Genomic DNA, 25,014 nt, shown 5'->3' with positions numbered 1-25,014 from the left:
TTTTTATCCAGTTTTTACACAGATGCAACTCCCTCTTTTCCTTTTTTCCTTCTCAGCTTCCATGGGATTTCAGTTGTACAGAGACTACTTAGCAAGTTTCAGTGTTGTTTGCTTTCAGAGAAAAAAAATAATTGAATCATCTTGTGATTCCTAGTTATTTCTTTCAAACAAATCTTAAATTGTACTCACATCAACAAAATACAAGATGTTGGTTTGGAAGCAGAGAAGTCATACATTCAGAATATATGCATAGAAATCAAATATGTGCACAGAGATTTCTATTTTCATGATTATTAAACACGAACTTGTAGGTTTGGCTCAAACATATGAATACCAAAAAGCAAAATTTGCATTATCTTATTTAATTCAAGGTCAGCATGTTTTAAGCAATAAAAATATTTTTGTGAATACAGGTTCAAAATATCCTCTTCCAGCTAACTGGAACATGTTTATTATTGCTGTAATTAGAGTACTAGCTAGAGAAGTGAATTTTGTGGAGACCAGTATGCTAAGCATCATTTTAAAAGAAAATAAAAATAGAGTCCCTGCCCCCCAAAATTTGCATTTTCTAACAAAAGGTCTGGGCAAGGACTGGAGATGTTAAAATATCATGTCCAAAGTGACACATAGCTAGTCAGTATCAGAGCTGGAAATAATGACTAGGTCTCTGAGTTTTTACCGTTGACCTGTCCCACTGAAGCCTCTTCTCATTCCCGTTAGTAAAAATAACCTCTTCAAAGTCAGGCAAGTTAAGTTTATTCCATGGAAGGAACCTAGATCGAATTCATCAGCCAAGCTGTTCAATGCTCAAATATAAAAAAGGAAAAACCTAAGGAAAGGCCTTTTCATTGGTGGGGGTGGGGAAGATCTCAAATATCCTATGCATATTAACACTGTCTAATGTTATTTAGTGTGATATATATTCAGTTTTAGATAGGAATGTCTTAGTTATACCATTCAGTCTCCTCCCTGAAGGCTGCATATCAGTACAACTGAGGTTATTTCAGAGTGCTATCAACGCATAAATTTCTGTTAAATCCTTTCGTATACTGGTAATCTCCTGTTTTACATTCGATTCTGAATGGCACTGGCTAGTATTTCTATGTAGCTACCTCGGACTCAACTCTTCTGAAAATTGTTTTTCTTGTACTTGCCAACATCTATTTTCAGTATCATGTTCCAAAATTACTTTTCTACTTGCCAATGTGACTGCAAATTAATTTAACTATTTTGCTCTATATAAATGCAGTTTGAGACTCTAAAACATTTCTTATTCAAGTAAAGAGCAACTAATCTATCAGTGTGCCTTGTTTCTCATTTGTTCTGTTGCTTTTATTCCTTGTTTTCCTTTGTAAGTATACGATCTGCTGTAACATTAAAACTAAAATATATTATCTATGCCTAAAGTTCATTGCAGACTTTCAAAAGCCTAACAGAAATTTTTAGCCAATTTGCTCCAGGGATGCCACAGTATATTATCTGCTCTGGAAACGGTTTAATGTTGTTTGTCTGCTACCTTAATCGTTTGTTTCAGGCATAGTATTATGAACTTTTTTCCCTAATATTTTATTCCCCACACTCCCCCCCCCCCCCCAATATGTGCAAGCCTTAAAGCTATTTTTATCCCTATTTACATACACATATTCTTCCACACAGGTGAGAGGCCTTCTCCCCTTACACTTTCACATTTAACCTAAATGTTGGGTATGCCTATTCTGCTTATGACCTCTGTTTAAATTACTGTTCCTGCATATGCATACAGCTCTTTTGATAGTCTTTATTCTCTTTGCATTCCTAGTTGAGTCTGTACATCCTGGACTTAACACAAATTAAGTCCTCTGTAAATTCATTTTATATTACTATCAAAACAGGAAAAAATATTTTATTCTTGTTATTTTAAATCCAATTTCCAAAACTCAGAAAATGTCCCTTAAACTTTTGCAGTATGAATTATTGACTTGGTAAGATTTGTTTTAAAAAATACTTAGTTGGTTTATTTTTTATATATAGGTTTTTTTGAGATATATCAAAAAATAGTGGAAATTAGAATATAAAAAGTCTCAAGACAACTGAGTAATATGTAGCAACTAACCGACAGGCTGAAAACAGCTAGAGATGTTTTAACTGCTATTCTAGTATCAAGCAGAAGAAGCAGAAAGCAGAGCTACACAGAATGGTTAAAAGGGCCCTTCCTCAGTCACAGTCAACTGAAACATGACTAATGCAATTAGTCATATTTAAAAGGTTTTGTTTTGCTTTCTTGTTTCATAGACATTATTCCAGGTGTTCTATAAACCCAGGGCAGCGGATATCCCACATGCATATAAATACAGATAAATAAAAGTACTTTTTGTTCTCCTGTGACTATCACATTTTAACAATCTGTACATGGAGAAGAGCTTCCCAAATGGTTTTGAAATGTGATAGATGGAACGGGAATTAAATCCTAGGTGTATGGTCAAAAAAATGGAGACACACATTTTCAATCATATAAGCACAGGGATACTAACTTCAAACAAGCCAAATTATACTATGCAAAATATCACAAATCCCTGACTACATGGCCAAATTCTGCCCTTATTGGATATGTTCAGTTTTTGTGACTTCAACAGAAACAATATGAAACTAAGTGCTATAAAAGTAGAAACAACCTCTGTAAATCAAATCTTGGAATTATTTTTAAGAATCTACTAATTTTCAGTTTCTCTTAATTGCATGTATGTGGACAATTTGAGAGAAACAGTAATTTGTAGCCAAATTTTTCCATCCCTACTACCTGATAACAAGATATAATAATCACCTCATTGAGAGATTATGTTAATGAGAGAGCCAGAAAAAAATATCATTTCTTTTTTTGAAAAAAATTGTATAGGACAGATAAACCTACAAAATAAATAGCTATAGTTTGATAATGGCAACAACACTGAAAGATTCATCCTTAAGGAAGCAGCTCATGATCTCATCAGGAAAGAAAGTGGTTTCAATTTGTGTTTAATTACATTTAAAAAAAATTGTAGCTTGAAAATTTAAAAATTAATATGGGTTAAACAGTGTTAACTAGGGATATGCATTGAAAATTTACTACCCACTTCTCATACTAATCCTGAAAAGTGTCATATCTCTGAAGTACTTTGATTGTCAAATTACTGGAATGGACTCCCCAACTCATTTTCAATTCACTTATGGGATTGTAATCTACATCTTGCAGCATTACACCACGGTGAAGACAAAGAGACCACAGCCTAACCTCTGTTCTTCTGTTGCCACAATCACCATTTTAGATCGATTTTTTACTAGATTAGTGTTAAATTAACTTAAATACAGTATATGCCTGCATCCATTCCACAGACAAACATCTGCATTATACTCTTCAAAATACTGAAACATCTGGTAGATGTCACTGTTGCATCTAGTATTTTAAAAAAGTCAGCTTCACATATTCTTGTGCGTAACCTAAAAAGATAACTACTACTTTGGCCCATTACAATGTTCCTTTAAGGTGTTTCAACCTCAAAGCAGTTTACAGGAAACAGATTTTACATATTAACATTAAGTGCCACTCTTTTTAAAATGACAGCATTAGTATATTTTACCGATATTATGTCATCTTTGCTTTTCAGTAATAACTGTATATTCAGATCATACACATTTCATATATGCAAGAATTAATCTAATGCTTGATTACTGCAGAGAATTATGTTAATCCAGAATCTTCACAAAGATACCTCCTTAAAGAGTTCATGAGAGAGAAAGAGAGAGAGAGTAGAACAAGTGATAGGACAAGAGGAAATCGGCTCAAGTTGTGCCAGGGGAGATTTAGATTAGATATTAGGAAAAATTTCTTCACAGAGAGAGTGGTTAGGCATTGGAACAGGCTGCCCAGGGAAGTGGTACAATCACAGTCCCTGGAAGCGTTCAAAAAATATGTGGATGTGGTGCTTAGGGACATGGTTTAGAGGTGGACAAGGCAGTTAGGCTAACAGGTTGGACTCAATGATCGCAGAGGTCCTTGCCAACCTTAACGATTCTATGATTCTATGAACACCAGAAGTAAGGATATGAAGGTGACAGCAACATTACAGAAATTTTAAATTATACAATAAAGGCAAAATTGTTTCACATTCTTTCCTTTCACGCTCTTTCCTAATGTTACTATGCCCATTGCTCTCCTCAGGACATCCTCAATGGCTCTGCCCTTTTCTCCTACACTGGTTGCACATGGAGGTTTAATTGCTGGATGGCAGGGAAGGAACCAGAACCAGAATCAAGATAAGGAACGAAAACAGAACAATGACTGAAGCCATATTCATGTCTCAAAAAAATCTGAAGAATATTTCCAATAAGACAAATTCATTATCTTTTTACACTTCCTACTGGCTGAAATTTTGTAACCAAGAATGCCAAGACACGGAAAAGTCTACTTTTCCATATATCCTAAAGTTCACACACACAAATGATTAGTACACTGGGCTCAAACCATGACATATTTTAGTCCCACAGCTAATCTTAAGTATACCAGCAGCCTCAGAGGAGCACTGGGCACCATGTATCAGGAAGCCACTGACCAGCATTTCCAGCTGCTTCAATCCCTGACAGAAAATAAGCACCACAAAAAAACGTGATGGAGAGTAACTGAAGCTCCTCTTTATTATGAATGTCTCAGAAATGAGAACAGAAGCTTGCATAGGCTTTTTAAGCATTTTAGTATCATATTTGATGATAAACCTCCTGAGAACTGTCAAAGAGGTAAATAGATAGACAGTTTTTAAAGGAAAATTAAATTTGTTTTGTTTTTCAAATTAAGAAGCTTCTGGTTTTGAATACTATCAAATGAAAAGATTAGTTGCAGTCTAGGACAGACATAGTCATGATAAAGAGCATATCACAACTATTCTTCTTTTTAAACAAAACTAGTTCATTTTTAGGTTTTTTTTTTTCCAAACATATTATACACTAATCCTGGTTCATATAATAGCTTCCTCATACAGGCAGAGAAAGCAAGGAGTACAATTTATGCATAACTGTCTTTGTTTTATACACAACATACCAAAGAAAGCAAGCACACTACATATGAATAAACAAATTGAAATAGAAGAAAATCAGTATCATCTCAGTGGCTGGTCATAAGGCACTTTCTATTTCTTTGGCTAGATCCCCATGAAACAGGATTAGAAACTACCAACAGTTGAAATAAAGCTATTTATATAAACAATATTAAAATAAGATTTTTTTTTTTTTGAATGTTGAGTCCATGTACGTAATCCACAGAATGATACATAGCTAGAATCTCCTGCTTACATACCTGTTAATGGCTTAAATCTGTTGAGCAGATGTCACTATGATGAATTTGCTCTTAAGTTTACTGTTCAAGATGAGAGGACTGCAATAGTTCATTCCCACACAAACAAATATGTTCCATAATATAGTTGAATATGTGAAAAATTAAGCTCAGGCTTTCCTTTGTTGTCCATTTATCACATTTCTACTCCTGCTTGCAGAGAAGAGTTTGAAAATATGACCTATATGTAACTCTACCCTCAGAAATTAGGAAGCAAAAAAACTACAAGGTTTTCAAAGTGTAAGGGGCTCGGTTTTGCTTTGTTTTACAGGAAGCAGGGAGGAGGGAGTGGGCAGGGAGAAACCAAGAATTGCAGGTTTTGTTTCTCTTCTCCCAATTTTTAAATGTCTTGACTTTGCAACATTAGCTTAAAAACCCACTGATGAAGGCGGCTATTCCCACTGACTACTTACAATAACTAAGCTAGGATTTCTAGACCTGCACTGTGTCCTGCTGTTTTGAAAAGTGGCAAAACAGATACAGCATAAATACTTAGATGATGTAACACTAAATTACATCAGACTTAATCTCCGATAATCACTCTCCATTAGGTGAGGAACACCTGCTGTAAGATCCTGGATATACCATTGTTCAAAGGGCAATGCAACGGTAGCTAGCGTACCTCCAATTCTCATTAACAAAAAGATAACACCATAACCATTAAAAAGAAAATTATTTCCATTAGAATAGTGGCTCACTATCTTCATGCATACACCCATTGACTGTAGTGGGATATTTGCTCCAGTAAAGTTATACACAACCCTAAAAGACTGAGTTCAACATCCGGTATATCAAGACTTTCCAATTTATACTATAAATTCCCTATTTTGTTCTGATTTGCCAAAAACTAGTTTAAATCTGCCTTAAGAAGAGATCCTCTTTTGCTATTGTAAACATGGAAATAAGTGACGGTTAGAGACAAAACAGTATAAATCGTCTTCAGTAGTTTGCATGAAATATCAGAGATACCAAAAAGCTCTCTCTTAAAAGAGTAACAGATCAGTATCTATTCATTGAAAATCATTTGGAAAAAATGTTAAATACTAAAAAGGTCAGTTTTGCAATCAACAAATTACAAATACTGGGAAAACAGGTATTAGGAACAATTTTCCTTCTACATTATAGATGTTTACCTTTGCAACTCCAGCCCTATGAGCACCTTGTGATTCCATGTACGCTAAGTATTTGTTGAACTCCCTGAATTCATCCATCGAAGGCCTAAAAGTCATGATTTTGCAGCTTGGGTTTGGAGGACTATCCGAGGTGACAGCAGCCATTGTGGTTCACTTTGAATCCAGCTTTAAAAAAAAAAAAAAAAAAAGAAAAGGCAAATAAAATAATGTGCACTGAAGAGAATAATCTGTAAAACAAACTCTGAGATTCGGCATACATGTTTCAAATAGGAAAAAAGCTTCCGAAATCCTCTGCCCATGCTAGTATAAAAGGCATAAAACAAATGTTTACTTTTTCTCCTTACTCCTTTAAGGATACTCAGCCCTTACCCAGCACGAACACTATCATGATTAACATTTATACAGTCCAGTCCATACCTCTGTTTTTATGGCACATTTTCTCAAGTTAACCTTTAACATCATACTAGCATCTTCCTGTGTTGATCCATCTGCAGGTCGCTGCATTTCTCTGTCTAGAGATTTACATAACACAGGCACAATCTAGAGTAACAAAGCTACATATTTGATAAAATATCACTATTTCCATTTAGTATATGGAGAAAACTGATTACTCACTTCCCACTTACACTGCAAACACAGAGAAAGAACACCTGGATTTCCTAACTCTCAAATCAGCAGTTTAACAACAGGACTGTATTATCCCTCATTCTCTGAAACCTCTTCAACAGAAACAAATCATGCAAGAGATGCACAAAGACAATCAGTGTTTCCTCTTATTTCCATTTCTACATTGAGGATGGCTAAAAACAGAGTCGTATTTCTGTTTCATACCAAGATACAGTACTCATGAAAGGACTGATCTTTAGGCAACTGACAGATGTATTTTAGCTTCAGCAGGTGTTTCAATTTCCAACTACACATCTCCCTGTGCCATCTATTGTTCACAAAATTATTCCTTAATCTTACAAAAAAGCTCATCCTAGAATACAAATAACTCAACTGTGACTAGCTTTTTAGTGATTTTGCTTTCCTGAGCATATAATTTAACTCATTCCTCATTTTCTCCATCTGCAAAATGCATGCAACCATGTTTTTTATGCCGCACACTGTCACCATAAGTTTTGTTTTTATGTCAGCATATTAGCCACTAATTTCATTAGCTTCACATCCCTTCTAGCTTGGTATGAATCACTGCAGAAGAAAGCTGTATGTGGAAGATGCCTTTATGGCTTTCCATGTTTCACCCTCCTACTGGTATTCCAACATTTAGCCTGCTTTTTGTGTCCCTTTTCCTCTCATTTTGCCTCCCCACTTCACCTAGCACACTACTCCCCATTCTTAGCAGTTAATTAGATTTCTTTTTCCACACTCCCACCTTCAGTAACATCCTATTGCCTTCCCTACACTACTTTCTTTCCCTGTTTGAACTGAGATTAACTAGATTTCTGCAATGTTCCCATTCTGAAAATCAGTACCACTTTAATTTGGGGGTATTTTTGCATTTAAATTATCAAGTCCATATAGGCAAACACACCTCAAAATGTACAAGTGGGATAACTTCTCTCAGTAGTAAACAGCTGGCTTGTATATTATACACCCTTCATTTATTCCCATCCATTAAAGCTCCACGTATAATCTTGCTCCTACGACCAGTCCCAGGAAAACAAAACTTGGATTTATGACCAAAGGTGAAGCTCTGTTTTCCTTCCTTGCAAAGTGCAATAGACAGTGTTTACTATTTATGATGCTTCACTGACAGTAAAGCGACACCGGAAATACAATCAAACAGGGTATTTGATTTCTCTGTACAAAATCAGCTTTTAGGCTTTCACCTTTAGATGTAGTAAATAAGTATATAGTCAGTGAAATACATATACACACATACATATGCACAAACACTGTCTCCAAAAAACAAACTCTATGCTATTTCTTCACCGGGAAAAAAAAATAATAGTCCTTCATTATTCATCATTTTACACCTTTCAATCCATTCCACTCACTGTATACAAGACACCCAGCAGTCAGTAGTTATTTCATCATGGCATACAGATTAACATCCTTCCCTCAATTCTTCCAGTATTCTCCAACATTGTCAGTGCAGTTTAGGGGGGAAGGAGGGAGGGTGGGGAAGAGAAGCACTGATTCGTTCTTTGGTTGGTTGTTTTTTTCTAATCAAATTACTTCAGCATCTACTTATGAATTTGTCTTTTCCATCACTAATATTCTTTCCTTTAGTGGATAGAGAGAAACTTTTCAGAAGTGTGTTTTATCTACTTACCTGCCTAGTACCAAGTCTAGCATTCCCAAACCAAGTCAAGCATTCCTAAAGCACTAATTTCAACGGGGCAGGGGGGGCATGCTGCAACCATCAATACCTGGAATTATGTTCACTTAACCAATAACTGAATTGTTGTGTCACTACTTCAGCATCTATCAGACACGTAGTTTTATCTATGCCCAATCAGAGGAACTATTTCTGCTTAATTCAATGTGATATTTGTAGACAACACAAAACTAGGACGATCGGCTGCTACACCAGAGGGTTGTGCTGCCATCCAGAGGGACCTTGACAAGCTGGAGAAATGGGCTGACAGGAACCTCATGAAGCTCAACAAGGGGAAGTGCAAAGTGCTGCACCTGGGCAGGAACAACCCCAGGCATATGAGGTACATGATGGGGCCTGGCAGGCTGGAAAGCAGCTTTGCAGAAAAGGCCTTTGAGGGTTCTGAGGGACACCAAGTTGAACATGAGCTGGCAATGTGCTCTGGTGGCAAAGGCAGCGACTGGTATCCTGGGCTGCATTAGGGGGAGTGTTGCCAACAGGTCAAGGGAGGTGATCATCCTCCCCTTTTATTCAGCATTGTTGAGGCCACATCTGGAGTGCTGTGCCCAGTTCTGGGCTCCCCAGTATAAGAGCAATACAGAGCTACTGGAAGAGAGTCCAGCAAAAGGCCACTAAGATGATGAAGGGATGGGAGCATCTCTCTCATTGTACTGGTTTTGGCTGGGATAGAGTTAATTTTCTTCATAGTTGCTAGTATTAAGGTATGTTTTGGATCTATGCTGAACACAGTGTTGATAATACAGGGGTGGTTTAGTTATTGCTGAGCAGCACTTACACAGCGTCAAAGCCTTTTCTGCTTCTCACACCACCCCACCACCAAGTAGGCTGGGGATGCATAAGAAGCTGGGAGGGGACATAGCCAGGACAGCTGACCCCAACTGACCAAAGGGATCTTCCATAGCATATGACATCATGCTCAGCATATAAAGCTGGGGAAAGAAGAAGGAAAGGGGCGGGGGGAATGTTCAGAGTTATGGCGTTTCACTATGCATGCTGGAGCCCTGCTTTCCTGGAGATGGCTGAACACCTGCCTGCCAATGGGAAGTAGTAAATGAATTCCTTGTTTTGCTTTGCTTGTGCACGTAGCTTTTGCTTTACCCGTTAAACAGTCTTTATCTCAGCCTACAAGTTTTCTCACTTTTATCCTTCTGATTCTCTCCCCCATCCCACCAGGAGGGAGTGAGCAAGTGGCTGTCTGGTGCTTAGTTGCCGGCTGCAGTTAAACTATGAGACTATGAAGGAAAGCTGAGAGAGCTGGGATGATTCAGCCTAGAGAAGAGAAGGCTCTTATCTATGTGTATAAACACCTAATGGGATGGAGTGTAGAAGAGGGAGACAGGCCTTTTTCGGCGATGCCCAGTGACAAGACGAATGGCAATGGGCACGAACTGAAACACGGGATATTCCACCTGAACATCAGGAAACACCTTCTCACTGTGAGGGTCATCAAACACTGGAACGGGTAGCTCAGAAAGGTTGTGGAGTCTCTGTCCTTGGACATACTCAAAGCCCAACTGAACACAGTGCTGATCAACCTGCTCTAGCTGACCCTCCTTGAGCAGTGGGGTTGGGCTGCATGTTCTCAAGAGGTCACTTCCAACCTCAGCGAGTCTGTGATTCTGCACTCTTATCCTTGTGTGGATATAACAAAGACAGAGCCAGACTCTTCCCAGTGGTGCCCAGTGACAGTATAAGTGGCAATGGGCACAAACCAAAATACACAATATTCTGCTTAAACAGAGTAAAAAACTTAGCATGAGGGTGATCAAATACTGGAACAAGTTGCCCAGAAAGGCTGTGGAGTGTCCATGCTTGGAGATACTCAAAAGCCAGTCTGACATTGCCTGAGTAATACATTGCAGCTGAGCCTGCTTCGTGCACGGAGAATGGACCAGACGATCTTCAGAGGTCCCTTCCAACCTCCACAGTTCTCTGATTCTCAGCTATTCCTACCTACTGCTGTAAGTTAAACACTGCAGCTGCACAGCTAAACACACAAAGCCAAAGTTACAGTTAGGAATTAATATTAATTCTGCCAACTCATACATGTGCACAGTGCCAGACATCACCTACATCACCTTCCACTACATCACAGATGAAGCCCATTTCCAAAAGCATTTATATAAATTGCTTTACCAATTAGCTTAGTCAGTTTCTATGTAAACATATTAAATGAAATTGTTCATATAGAAAGCCAGTTTCAAAAGGAAATCTAATATCAACCTTCTTATCGTAGTTTTGTCTATGGGCACAAAACATACACAAGCACAGTGCCTATATGTGTTCCTACAAACCTGAGGTTCTGTCTTCCGTAAGTTTTGGAATTAAATTTGTCTAAGGTGAAGGGGTGTAAGTCTGAAAGATAACTGATTTCCTATATTCCTTATGAAAAGGGGTAAGGAGACAAGAAAAAGCCATATCCAAGTGGTTCAGCTATGAGAAAAGCTGCAGGATGATTTTGGCCAGTGTCTAATTTCAAGCAGGCACAACAAACTAATTATTGCATAAATTAATATGATAAAAATTCCTCTCAACCAAGACATCTTACCAAAACATATCAGTTATAATACCTGAGCTGCTTTAGAAACAGCAACCTACCAAACAAACATGTAAGTACCAAATGATCTGAATATACCCTAGCACTTAGCCACAATGAAGAAATTAGTTAATTTAAGAATTCTTAATCAAACAAATAAACTCACGCTAACTTCTACAATCACACATGCCAGCATGCTTGCCTGGCTGACAGATTCCTAAAATCCTGTTTGCAAAAGATACCAAAGTAAAGATACTAACTTGATTATTTTTTTATGTCCCTGGAACTAAGGCAAGGCTCAAGCATATAACTGAATTGTACTGTGATGAACCTGAATCTGTATCACAAGCGGAATTATAACTTTCAACTAATCATGAAGACACGTGAATAGCATTGGAAAGGCAGAATTTTTGCGCAGCTTCATCAGAGTGTGAAAAATACAAATCCTTTCTTTCACAGGATCTTTTTTCTACCTGTTTCCATGCATCTTAGGGTCCAGTTCCCTACCCAATCACCACACAGACCAGCCAGCTCTGTTACTGTTGGTGGAAATAAACAGTCCAATCCATCCTTCTGTGTTACCCTTCTTCCTCAGTAAAAGACATTTTCGCACTAACTTACTGGGTAAAACAGCTCTTTGATAAGCACAGTGGTTTTAAGAACACTCCTTGAGCAGATTCTACTTACATAACCTCCATAGTTTAGGAGGCAGATCAGAAAGGCTATGCAGTACTTGCTACGCTAGAAGTTCATATACTTATTAGATGATACTACTCATTTTATGATTTCTTAGTAATTTAACACCTTTACAGCTATGACTTATCAGTTGAAACTTCTTAAATTAATTTCACGATTTTATTATTGCAGTAATGTTCATTACAAATGTCAGTCTAAACCAGTAAGCACCAGTACTGAGTTACATGGTTTGAATTTACCACAAAAAACAAAGCTATGCTACAAACCAACCAGAAAACGATGGCCTTCCAATTCAATTCTATTAACTTCTAACACACTATGTAATTTTCTCAAGGACTTTGTGGAATTCAAGAGTCCTGCATACTTTCTCCCACCAATTCCTATTTTTGCTCTTTCTCTGACATGCAAAAACTCAGTTATACCCTACCAAATCATTAAAACAAAAGAGCATAAAATATAGTCCAGTATAAGAGTTAAAAGGCCTTCAGAGGTTCTTTTGCAGACAAGAACATAACTATTATGATGCCATTCTACAGTAAAATCCACACTGCAATTGTACAATCACTGTCTTAACTATTCCACTTAGGTGTATACATAACTACCTATTTTATGATATTACAGACCTGTACAAGCTGAGAAGTAAAACTTCTAGGGTTTTTATTTACTGCCACACAATGAAAGTGTGCAAGACATTAGTAAATATGAAGTTATAGAAACAAGGGCAGTACGTTCATTTAGGCTGCACATTATAAAACAGAAAGACAATATATACAGGGATTTTTTTTAAAGTTATTTTAAATCTCTAATATCAACATTGTAATCAGTCATCTTCTGTCTCCGTTGCAAGACAGTACTGCACGTTGACAAGGTTGCCCATGACTATCTAGAAAATCAGATGGTAATGTGAATAAATGAGAAGATACACTCCACTCAAGTTAGCATGCATTACTACTTTGCACAACACTGAAAGAAAGAAGCTTTTTAGCTAATCATGGGAAAGCTTTAGTCACACAAGCTCAAGCTATGAGCCTGATCCAATAAACTGCAAAGCCTGCCCATAAAGCTTGAATTTCTTGGTGACCAAGTAGTTCACCTATGTCTTGAAACATGTCTGATTAAACAGCGCAAAATTTAGATAAAATACAAGCATGTAACTTGTCGGAAGTTGCCAGCTAAAGAGCCAATAGGTGGGTTGAAGAATCTGATACTCCTTTTAAAAAGTTTATAGCCATTGTCAGGCCTTCTCAAAAGACCTTCAAATCATCAGCCAGGGGAATATTAATGCCACATTTGTCTTAATACTACAGAAGTGGAAACGTGAGGTGAGCAAAGTTTAACCGTCCATATCCATGTCAGTATGTGGCCTGAGAAATCTAATGAACCTAATTCAAAATGTCGAAGTACAACACCGGAAAAGCTCATATACTCACAGCAAGACGAAATCTCATTAATGATACCAGTATTTACATAATCCAAGATGCAAATGCACTTCACCAGTTATGATGAGAGGGGGAAGTGCTTTTTAAATAAATCCTGTAATATTTAAACTGCATAGCTTGTACAAACATAACAAACTTGATACTTTGATATGTACATTAACTCACAGAACAAAAAGGTGATAAAAGACTACAACAAACTTCCCAGGGGCTGCCAAAGCAAAAGAGGAAAAAAAAAAAACAAAAAAAAAAACACCAACAGGAAAGAGAGGAAGAAAGAAAAGAATAACTTTCTGCATGCTTTGACATTAGTAACTAAGGCTGGATATGAGAAGAGTTAACTACCTACATCTACAGAACAGAACTATACCATATCACATGCTTCATCACACACTCTATTCTGCATGATTGTTTGGTAAGTGCAGAATCTACAGGATTGTTCCTTCTATATCCTGAGAAAAGGAAACGACCTCTATACCCCACCGCAGCCACCTGAATCTCAACTATTCAAATTAGTACCAGACAGCTACAATTTCCAGCCTCCACTGTCAAAACAGTGGACTGCTTTTTGTAATGCCTACACACTTACCATATTGTTAAAGCTGTCAGGATACTAAATACAATTTATTGGTGGAAGAGTTATCTGTTAAACACCGTTCTTTCATGCAGAATCCTCCATACTGTCACAAGAACACAGAATATATTGTGCCCATAATTGGAAAACATCTTCCAAGTTTCATTTATTTGATACTTAATACAGAAATCCAAACTAGCAATTGTGTTTAATCAAATTGCAAGCAAGACACTGATTTACACAATTAGAAAACACTCTATTAAAACAGAATGAAACACACCAGAAAAACAGCACGTGTTAATTTGCAGTTGGTTAAAATGCACAAAACCTACAGTCTTCACTACATGAAACCAACTTTCAGTATTACAGCATTCTCTCTCTGCCTTAATACTAAGCTGTCAGATCTCCGTTGAAGGCTATCCACTTCTTTTGCTTGTAGTGTAAAATTAACTAACCAGTACTTTGAGTTCCACCCCTCACCAGCAGGGATCCAAAACTTTTTGGCTTTCAACTACACAAGACTTGAGACAATTGTTCTTCCAAAGATGCTTTAATGGGAGGCATCTCTTGACTGCCAAACGGTGCCACTTTGGCCCCTGTACTGAAAGCACTGCTGAACAAGAGAGGAGAAAAAACCCAGCTTGCTAAGTCTGCTCTGCTATAGACAAAATGATTAGCTAACATGGAAAAGCACTAAATAAATACAGGCCATTTGTGTCATATTTGCATCATAAAATAAGTACCTTCATATTTTGGAAAATCAGATTATTTTATTATTTCTGTGTGTTCAATATATAAAATATCAATGTCCACAACCTTTACTTTACAACCCAAATTAAACAAATTACATAAAGCAAGCTCCAGTAAATGAGAAAAAGAAGGAAGACAGGAAGAAAACAGAACAAATTTTTGAAGGTCATCACTTCTCACAGATAAATTAGTTAAAACACACATTTTTCCCCTTTTTCTTTTCTTACAAATTTTTACCCACACTAACTATAGGACAACAAGCGTTTGAGGAAGAATTAATTCATCCTGAGAAAATTTTTTCAAATAACTAACAACAAGAAAATATACTTGTCCAGAGAAAGGCATGCACAAAATGCCACAGCACATTGTTGAGGCTGATCTGAAAGAAAATAAAAAACAATCTACTTGAAAACAGGTGTCAGATACAAAGGTTTTCAACTTAAAAAAACAAGACAGAGCATTCACATTATAAAGTACTAGCCACTATTTTTTAGGAATCATTCAATAAAAACACTTTATTGACAAAACTTGAGGAAAACTATGATTTTTTTTCCACTAACCTGCTATTTGCAGAGTCTGTTTTGCAAAAAAAGAAAGAAGTTGGTACAACCAGCTCTGCAAGAGCTGGAAAGGAAACAAGCAGTAGAAAACCAGGTCTTGATCTATAATAGTCTAAGCAGCAATTTTATTTACAACGTAAGTAAAAACGCCATAAGCTCATCCAGTAATTTATTTTTATGATAGGTATATCTATAGGTAGATTCACTTCTGCATTTTCCTATATCATTTTTTAAAAGTTTTCAGCATAACCTGTAAATAGGTACCATCCAACTTCCTGTATTGTTTGGCAAAGCAAATTCAAAGATGTAAGATATTGCAATAGTGTACAGTCCATGCCTAGCTACAGGAATGACTTTCAGGTAGTTGGAAACATAAAAGCATAGTTTGCATGTCCAGCTATTACTGAGCATGCAAATAGTTAATCCTCAATGCAATTTGGTTTTGCATACCGTCGTGGTTTAACCCCAGCCAGCAACTAAGCACCACGCAGCCGCTCGCTCACTCCACCACCGGTGGGACAGGGGAGAGAATCAGAAGGCTGAAAGGGAGAAAACTCGTGGGTTGAGATAAGAAGTTTAATAATAGAAATAAAATAAATTAGAACCGTTAAACAGGCAAACCAAAAAAAAAAAAAAAAAAAAAACCGTGCACGCAAACAAAGCAAAGCAAGGAATTCATTCACTCTTTCCCACGGGCAGGCAGATGTTCAGCCATCCCCAGGAAAGCAGGGCTCCATCACGCCTAACGGTTACTCAGGAAGACAAACGCCATCACGCCCGATGTCCGTCGTTCGTTCGTTCGTCCGTCCGTCTGTCTGTCCGTCCCCCCCCCCCCCCTTCTTCTTCCCCCAGCTTTATATACTGAGCATGACGTCATATGGTATGGAATAGCCCCTTGGCCAGTCTGGGTCAGCACCCCGCTGGCTGTGCCCCCTCCCAGCTTCTTGTGCACCCGGCAGAGCAGGGGAAGCTGAAGAGTCCTTGACCAGTGTGAGCGCCACTTAGCACCTATTTAGCAACAGCTTAGCACTACTTAGCAAGAACCAAAGCATCACTGTATCATCGACATTGTTCTCATCCTAAACCCAAAACACAGCCCCATACCGGCTACCAAGACGAAAATTAACTCTGTCCCAGCTGGAACCAGGACACATACCTATGGTTGAATTGTTCCTTTAATAAGAATAAGTGTGCCTGCAAATTATGTCTGCCTAGTTTATGTACCTGGCTTAGAAAAAGTAAAAGATCCTATTTATCAGGAATTACAAATCTGGTGTTTATTTTATTTGATCGTATTAACTGTTAAAACAAATGTATGGGCCACCATATTTTGCATTTGTGATAGGACGCATTCATAAACCAAATCTCATGGTTAGCCACGTACTCATCAGACATCCAGCAGCCATCAGGAAGAATCAATTAAGTTCAAAAATGTTAGGAGTATTAAAGTATTTAATCAATTATAATAACTTAAGAAACCAGGAATCTGGATAGGTGACCATGTTCCAAAGCTCCTAAAACCCTTTCAATTTGACTACAAAGCTCCAAGTAGTTTGACAAACTTCAAGTTTGCACTTCTGTGTCTTGGTACTACCCTTATAGCAATTATTTCCAAAAATATAAAAATGACCTATTTTGTACCCGTAAATATTGAAATGAAAAATGACCTGAATTCATTCCATAGACAATCCTTTCCCACACCAGGTTCACCGCATGCAAAAACAGCTTGAAATAATTGATCTGGGACAAAGGGCAAGAAGAAGGGGGGGAAGTATTTTTCTCATTTTTATTTGCAACCCATGTTTCAAGAGTTTTTACTTTCTTTTTAATGAAAACACAGGTATGAAACCCATAGTCCTCGTTGGAAGCAGCATGTAACGGCCTTCAGCAACAGCAATAGCAAGTCAGACCTATCAAGTTACCACAGCTGCTAACAACAGATATTTAGAAAAAATAAGTGTAGGAGTAGCTTACAATTATGCTTTTCCAGAATACCATCTCAGTCTTCAGCAACGTACAGACCACGGAATCCTTAGATAAAGAGGATATTATTGCATTTTGTGGACTTTGATGGATTTTTTTGCCTATGATTTTGAAACTTTGTAGGCCTTTAATATCCAAAACATCTCATGATGAAATATTCCACAGTCAACATTATGCTAAGTGATATATCTCCTTCTGTACATTTTTTTCACATTTTCGTTTCATCTGACATCATCACACTGGGAACAGTTATCTATCTGCTCATATTTACCTTTAGACCATACACGACTTACAGATCATGATCTACTGCAGTCATCTCTTTTCTAAGCTGAAGACTCCTAGTCTCCTCACAGAAAGCCCATTCCATGCTTCTGATCATCATTGCATCCTATTTCTGGATCTTTACCAGTTACAGTAAATTAATTCTAGTCACAGGAAACGGGTACCACAGCTGTAAGCACTATTCAAGATGCAAGTAAACCATGAATTCACACAATAATGCAACAACATTCTTAAATTTGGGTGTAGTCCTCACAGAGACTGGAAAGCAGTTTGGCCTAGATCTCAGTTTTTAAAAAGCTACTTTACAAGCACCTAAAAGTTCAGAAAAACACTCATTGCTAATGCAGCCTACAATATTGCTGGGGATACAAAGAGCAGGTGGTGGATGTGAACTGCTTCCTGATTAAGCACTTCTAAACAGTTCTGCCAGGTCTGTCATTTCTGCCAATATACGTTTCTCAAAAAAACTCCCTAACTATATGGCACGTTACTAACTGCCTTTACAGGTCTCCTCCCAAAAGATACCCTTATAACCTGGATTTCACAACTCCTTAACATCAAAACATAGATATTCTTTTCAGGGATATGCTATAGTAACAGTGATAATATTTTTCACAAGACACCGCTACATAGCAAATCCTTTACCAGATGCAGAACAAGGACACGACAAAAAAAAAGAAAAATGTAAATGAGTCTCTATAACCTGAGAAACAGAAAGATGTGCTTTTCCCCCTTAAAGCTGCTTATGGCACACCTGAAACTATATTTCTGCACCTGTGATAAGGCCTAGCTACTATTAGCGTTCACAGCAAGCACTTCGCCTCTCACAAAAGATTTTGTAATTCAAAGACATCATGCAATTCCCCTGCCCTTACACCTTGTTCTAAATTACCACAGGCCCAATACCTAGTGGCCAGGGAAGAGTCATGCACGTCTTGTCTTTCTGCTGTTATGACTGAAAGTATGCACAATAAAGTGAACCACATGACCAAAAAGCATATGGACAGTATATTCATACTGTGCGTCTGTGGTCTGCTACAATGCTCACAGCAGTGGAGAAAGCATCACTTGCTCAGCTCGCACGACCCAAAGCCTCCTCGCTCCAAACTGATCACAGGTCACTGAAATGGCATACCGTTTAATACCAGAGGCAGACCACTTAAAATGAACTCACAGACTGGTATCTGAGAACCACATGGCTCTAATCCACAATATTATAACAGACAAAAGGAGCAAGAAGAATCAACATTGTGCCTCTGTTGAACTTCCAGCGCTAGCGTGCCATATCACTTCGCAATGCAAAAAGTTCAATGAGAAGTAAACTATATAGCTAACACTTGTACAGCAGCAACCTGCAAAGATTTGTATCCCAATAAATCCAGAAGAGGTTTCCACAGGGATAACAAAAGATCATTGTGAGCTTAGAAGCTTCACCAACTCAAACGTAAGCCATATCTACAACCCTGAAGGCAACAGATCACTTAAGAAAAAGGTTTTCCTCTATTACTATCTAATATTTTTCCAAATTTTAGATATTTTTACTGATCTCAGTTTTGAGATAATTGTCACCATTTATTCAAATCAAATACTCCAAATACTTCCATCTGAAATCAAACCCAAACATGAAGAGTTTGATTCCTAAAACTTAGGGATTTTCTTTAACTCTTTTATTTCTATGTCTTTATTCATAGCTCAGTTTACAGACTTCTACACATTTCTCCAATTTTAATTTTAGTTTTAAATCAAAACTGCCCTCTTTTTTTCAAAAGTTTATGATTATAAACAATTTATTCATCTCCAAAGCCATAGGTTCATTTACCATTTTAGCAACTTACTAATTATGTTTTAAGCAAAGAAATAAACTGTGAAAATGAAACAAAACCTGACCCAGCACAGTGATTTTTGTCATACAGCATCTATTATGAATAGGAGCACTTATCTAGGTCTTCTTAGAGACAATCTACCCGCTAATAACTAGCATTTTAATATTATTAGACAAAACCCAGCAGGAAATCATAGGTCTACTGAGCTAAATCACAACGGCCTAGAGTGATTCTACAGGCAGAAATGTCACAAAGGAACTGGAGTGTATTTTGTTTGTGAAACTCCCCTATAATATCTGCAACAGTCAATGAAGTATCCTGTCATGTCTGAGAATCAGGAAGTGAAACTGATTAGACATCAAAATTTTTTCAGTATTCAGTCTTCACAAAAAGATGTATTTTGAATTTTAACTCTTGCAATTTTAATACCTTAAATTAAAAATCCTGACAATTTTTCTAATCTGTTGTTTACATATATTGCCTTCAGTTTTTACAGTATACCGTCCTAAGTACACTGTCCCAAATATACTGTCCCTCAAATGTCAGATGCAAACAGAAATAAGGATTAAAAGGAGTGCTGGCATAACTCAGTAGTAGGACTACTCACATGGACAAAGTTAACAACTTACCCGCTATGCATAACTCCACAGTTTTAAACAGGTGAAATAAAGTTGGAGCAAAATGGAAGCCTACGACAGAATGAATTATGATATACAATGCCACCTAAGAAACCTGAAGTACACCCTAACTCTGTATATACCAAAACTACAATAAGAGTTTATAACTCACTCTGGACTTCGGATCAGCAAAATGTTATGAACACCTTCATTATGTGATTTGATTACACAACAATTACTACCTTCCAAGTATAAAACATTGCATTTCTTAAAAATATCTTATGAGTCAGTCTATGAATCTAAATGAAAATCAAGAAAAGAACCCAACACATCACCTGTTCATTTTGAGATATGAAATATTAAGCTATCAAGTGACTAGACTATGGAGATTTTTTTACTAGATACATATTAAAACCTTAACGTTTCAGAACATCATCTTTTGAACCTTTCATGTGATCATTCAGAGAACCTGAAAATATCTTGTATTAGCAGAATTACAGTAAAACACACTCTCTTTGATGTGTTTCAAAACATATTAGGGTTTTTTTAATTTACGTTGCAGTGTAGTAGGATAAAAATACCACCTTCACAAAACAAATTTGACCAAAACAGACACCACCATATACCACATTCACATTCTGTTCAGCATCATGCTGACGAAACATATCTCAGCAAAAGACACCTATAGAAAAAAACTGAAAATTTCAAAGTGAATTAACTGCAGAACTGAGAAGTAGACCAATCAAGAGCTGTTTAAAGTGAGAAAGTCCTAAACTTACTCAATCCAATATTTTTTAAATAAAGTTAGGTATGAAATCACCATTTTTTTAATAATTACTGTGGTTGTTCATAATAGCTTAGGAAGATTCTAATAATTAGCATTTGACAACATAATTTTCGGATTTCAATGCATTACTGTGGTAACTGTGCATTTAGATTTGGTGCAGAACTGTTTACCTGATTTGTTTAGAAATCAGGCCAAGAGCTACAAAATTCTCTACTCAATACTCATCAATAATTAAGAATTAAAAATTACAGGACTTGATTTTTTTTTCTATTTCGTCATATTTACCATTAAAAAAAAAAATCAGAGACCAAATCAGGTTTTTTTTTTTTTAAACAAACACTGACTAAAGATTTTTCCCTCATATACATGGGCTCTACCTCTGATCCCACGGCTATTTAATCATATCCGCCTATTTGGATGAGATCCGTATCTGCACTTAGCTAAAAGAAAACCATCAGTTGCAGCAATCAATAACATCAGCACCACTCCAAAACGAAGCTGAGAGTAAGGTAAGTGGTTCAGTTTACCCTCATTTCAAGTACTGAAAAGCAAATCATGCTTGTGTTTTGCATTGTCTTGTGGTTGAAAGGCACTTCTGTGAGGAAATACCATCAGCTAGTTATCACAGCTGAAGGAAAAACATGGGTAAAGTCCAAGACAAATTTTGTACCATGGTCATTTTCACATTCTTGGTTCATTAAGAATGTAAACAAAAAAACACTGTAGGGTGAGAAAAAATAGGCTGCATTAGGCTGCCAGTAAGTTTCTTTCTTGTGGAAAGCATTTCAGCTTAAAAACTGCTGGTTTAGTAGCCACCAGGTAACTTCTATCGCTGCTGTTGCTAATGTCTCAGAAGGGAGTGCAAAGAATCATAAATCTGCAGTTTAACAACATAAAAAATAAATGTTGTTTATGCTCTAAGCTAGTATAAATCTTTAAAAAACACACGGACACGTAGTATTTTTCCTAAGACAGTTAACCTAGCAGAAAAAATATTTTGTATACACTTCTCAGCTCAGATTCCCAGTTGAAATCAACTGCAGAAGAAAGAAAGCTCATTTATAGATAACTATTAACATGGCATAAAGCTCTGATCCCGAAACTGGCTCTGAAAGCGTGGAGCACGATAACTACGGACAGATAGACGTGGGACCGGCGCTTAACGGAGTATGTTACTCAGAAGACAGCTTTAAAGTCTTTTTTCTAACTTCTCAACTTTTAACTTCCAGGAACGCCTTAACGGCGTGCAGAAACGAACGAGCTGTGCCGACGCCGCTGTACTTTGCCAGAAAAAGAGGCTCTTTGGAAAGTCCACAGAATTTCACCAAAGCCCAGAAAGACACCGGGCGAGGCAACGCCGTATTCTGCTCCGTCCACCCGCTCCGAGCCCGCGGGGAAACCGCCGGAGCCCTCGGAGAGCCTCCACCGACCGCCCTGACCCAGAACCGCTGCCCACAAACGGGAAGACGAGACGTGTTTCTCCGACACCTGCCGGTTTCGTTTCCTCAGCTCGGTCCCAGCCGCCACCCACTCACTCGCAACGCGGAGCCCCCGGACCGATTCCCTCCCGGCCGCGGGGGGCCCGACCCCTCACGCACCCCAGGGGGGGCTGCCGGCTGGCACGCCGCCCGCTCCGCTCCTCGCACCCGACCGCCACGGCCTTCCCCGCCGCGGTCAGCCCGGCGAGCCGCTGCCCCGCCGCCGACACCCGCCGCGGCCCCGCGCTCCCACCCGGCCCGAACCCGCTTCCCACGGCCCTGCCCCGCAGCGCCCCGCCTCACCACCGCTACCCCCTCGCCCGCCCCGGCCGTCCCCTATCCCCCCGCTCGCCCCCGGCCCAGGCACACTCCGCGCCCTCCCTCCGAGCCGGCAGGCCGCCCCACACCTCCTCCCCGCAAACCCGCCGCCGCCGCCCGGCCCGGCTCGGAGCGCGCCCCGCACCTGTCCGGGAGAGGATCAAGCAGGCAGCCGCGGCCAGAGGAAGGCAGGGGGGGGACGGCGGCAGTGCAGGTTCGCTCCGCTCCGCGCTCTCCCCCCCGCCGCCGCCGCCGCCTCCCTGGTCCCCTCGGGGCTTTCCCTCCCCGTGCCCGCGGGACGCCTCGCTCCCTGCGCGGATGACAGCTCCTGACTGCGCATGCGCGCAGCCCTCGGACGCACGGGGGAAGCGCGGCGGCCCGGGCGGGGGAGGGGGAGCACACGTGACGGAGGAGCGGCGCCCGCGTCACGTGCTAAGAGCGGGCGGCGCCGCCGGTGCTTCCGGGCGGAACGCTCCGCAAGGCGTGGCGGCCGCGCGAGGGATGGGGAGTCACGCGGTGGTCATGTGGGAGCGCTCGTGCCCTGAGGGTGGTCACCTGGCGCGGGGCGGGGCGGGGCCTGCCGGCGCTGGCGGTGAGGGGCGGTGACCGTGCGCGCGGCAGGTGGGGGCTGGCGGCGGGTAGCGTCGTTAACGGTCGCCAGGGGTAGGGCGGGGCTGCTGGGGCGCAGGTAGCGTCGGCGGGCTCTGCCGCTGAGTGCCAGCCGGATGGGCCAGGCTCGGCCCGGACACGGGCGTGCGGGCTGCCCGCCCCTCCAGCGGGAGGGTGAGTGGTAGCTTTGGGGGAAGCACTAGCTTTGGGGGAGCTGGCCAGGGAGAGAAGTGGTGGTGGTGGGGAAAGGAGAGGTGTAGGTGCCTCCTCCGCGGCTGTCCGGCCGTGCAGCTCTACCTGCCGCTGTTTTCTCGGCCGCCCCTGAGCGGTGTGTGCTCTCGAATAGAGGGCTAGCCTTGCCTTCCACCGGCCGCCGCACCTACCGGGACACACATGAGGAGAACACAAGCCCTAAGCTTAGGAACAAAGTCGGTCTGTTAACCTCAGCAATACTTAGCAGGCAAGACCTTTCTGGTCCGTGGGAATGTCGGGTCTCTCAGATCAAGCTGCTAAATCAACTTTATTATCCTAATCTCTTTTACACGGTCGTGTCCCTTATCAATCAGTACTGCTATGTGAAAGTGATTTTGTTGCCAAAATTTAAATGTTGCTTTTAGTGACAAAGCCCCACAATGCTGTATGTCATGCATTTACTTTCTAAAGTGCCACAGTACAGTGTAGCTGTGACTGTTCAGGTTTCTACTAAAATAAATCAGTCTTTTTTTTTTAACTGTGTGATATGCTTTGATTTTTCTTATTAATCAGTAATCTCTGTTTATCCTTCATTTTAGCTTCTCGTTACTATGTTCAAGAAAGTAGTGAAAAATGACCGAAAGAAAACTAGAGGACAAGTCCTTTTTAGATGTGCTTCTTCAAGTATACCTGTTCTGTTAAAAGAAATCTTACTTTACACTTGAATTTATCTTTAAGTGCCAAAGACTTTTTTTCGGTACTACTGGAACCTGAAAATACAGGATTTTTTTTTTTTAAAGGAACATATCTAATGCTGTAACTTTGCTGTGCTTAGAGACTTTCATATTGTTTCATCATTTGGACACAGTAGTATACATTAAATGATAGTAGTGCTGGGTATACTGTATCTTCAGTCCCAAGAAAACTCATGAAACTGTATCTTTAAATATCTCTGTATGGTACCACTATGTTCAGCAATGTCTAAAATGAGTTATCCTCATCTGCCTAAGGGAAGGAATTTTGTTTCACTGAATATAAGTAGGAGAAACAGAGAAAGTTGTTTGCCTTCTTCCTCAAGCCTTTGGGGGGGATGAAGAAAATGTTTAATGCTTACAGGAAAACAGCGCAATTGAATGCAGTTACTCATTCAGTTTGTTCTCTGTTCATTGATTCAATTATAAAGCACAAAAGATTGGTGACTTAAGATTGTTTTCAAATACGATCTCTAAGATTCATGCTGAGTGCTTGTTGAAGGGACAGTACAGCAGTGACTCTTGAAAGTATGGAGTCAGCACCTCTCCTCATCCGGTCTTTTTTCAGGTTACAAGCTTCTGTGAGGTCATTAAGTGCCTGGAGTGTGTTACAGTATTGCCAAAGGACACACCTCTCAGTGCCACTGGCTCACCACACCTAAGTGACGGACCGAGGGTGCAGGTGGGTAGCCCGCATCATGCTGCAGCTATGGAAAACTATACCTTGACATCATTTTTCAAAGTCAGTAGCTTAGCACCTCTGTCTTGCTAAATGGCAGTAAGGACACTGGCCTTCTTCAGAATAG

At 39.5% G+C, this 25,014-nt stretch overlaps 1 protein-coding gene across 3 annotated transcripts in view; it reads right to left on the bottom strand.

The window, feature by feature from the left end:
* The window catches only part of KDM4C (lysine demethylase 4C), a gene marked incomplete at its 3' end in the record, with an annotated part of 291,227 nt that extends 268,253 nt beyond the window's left edge, over positions 1-22,974 (bottom strand). The window contains exons 1-4 of one of the 3 annotated variants that reach the window (XM_082335701.1): positions 22,801-22,974; positions 15,818-15,906; positions 15,135-15,186; positions 6,472-6,636 (exon numbers count right to left, since the gene is read on the bottom strand). In XM_082335701.1, coding sequence (XP_082191827.1) covers positions 6,472-6,615 — 144 coding nt within the window. In that variant the 5' untranslated portion in view covers positions 6,616-6,636; positions 15,135-15,186; positions 15,818-15,906; positions 22,801-22,974. The remainder of the gene's footprint in view (positions 1-6,471; positions 6,637-15,134; positions 15,187-15,817; positions 15,907-22,800) is intronic. The other 2 variants (XM_082335702.1, XM_082335703.1) reach the window with 2 other exon arrangements.
* Between the last annotated feature and the right edge of the window lie 2,040 nt (positions 22,975-25,014).

This window comes from Platalea leucorodia (assembly GCF_965183815.1).
Source record: "Platalea leucorodia genome assembly, chromosome: Z".
NCBI lineage: Eukaryota > Metazoa > Chordata > Aves > Pelecaniformes > Threskiornithidae > Platalea > Platalea leucorodia.
Note: the sequence above shows the minus strand (reverse complement) of the source record. Positions and strands in the feature narration are given on the sequence as shown.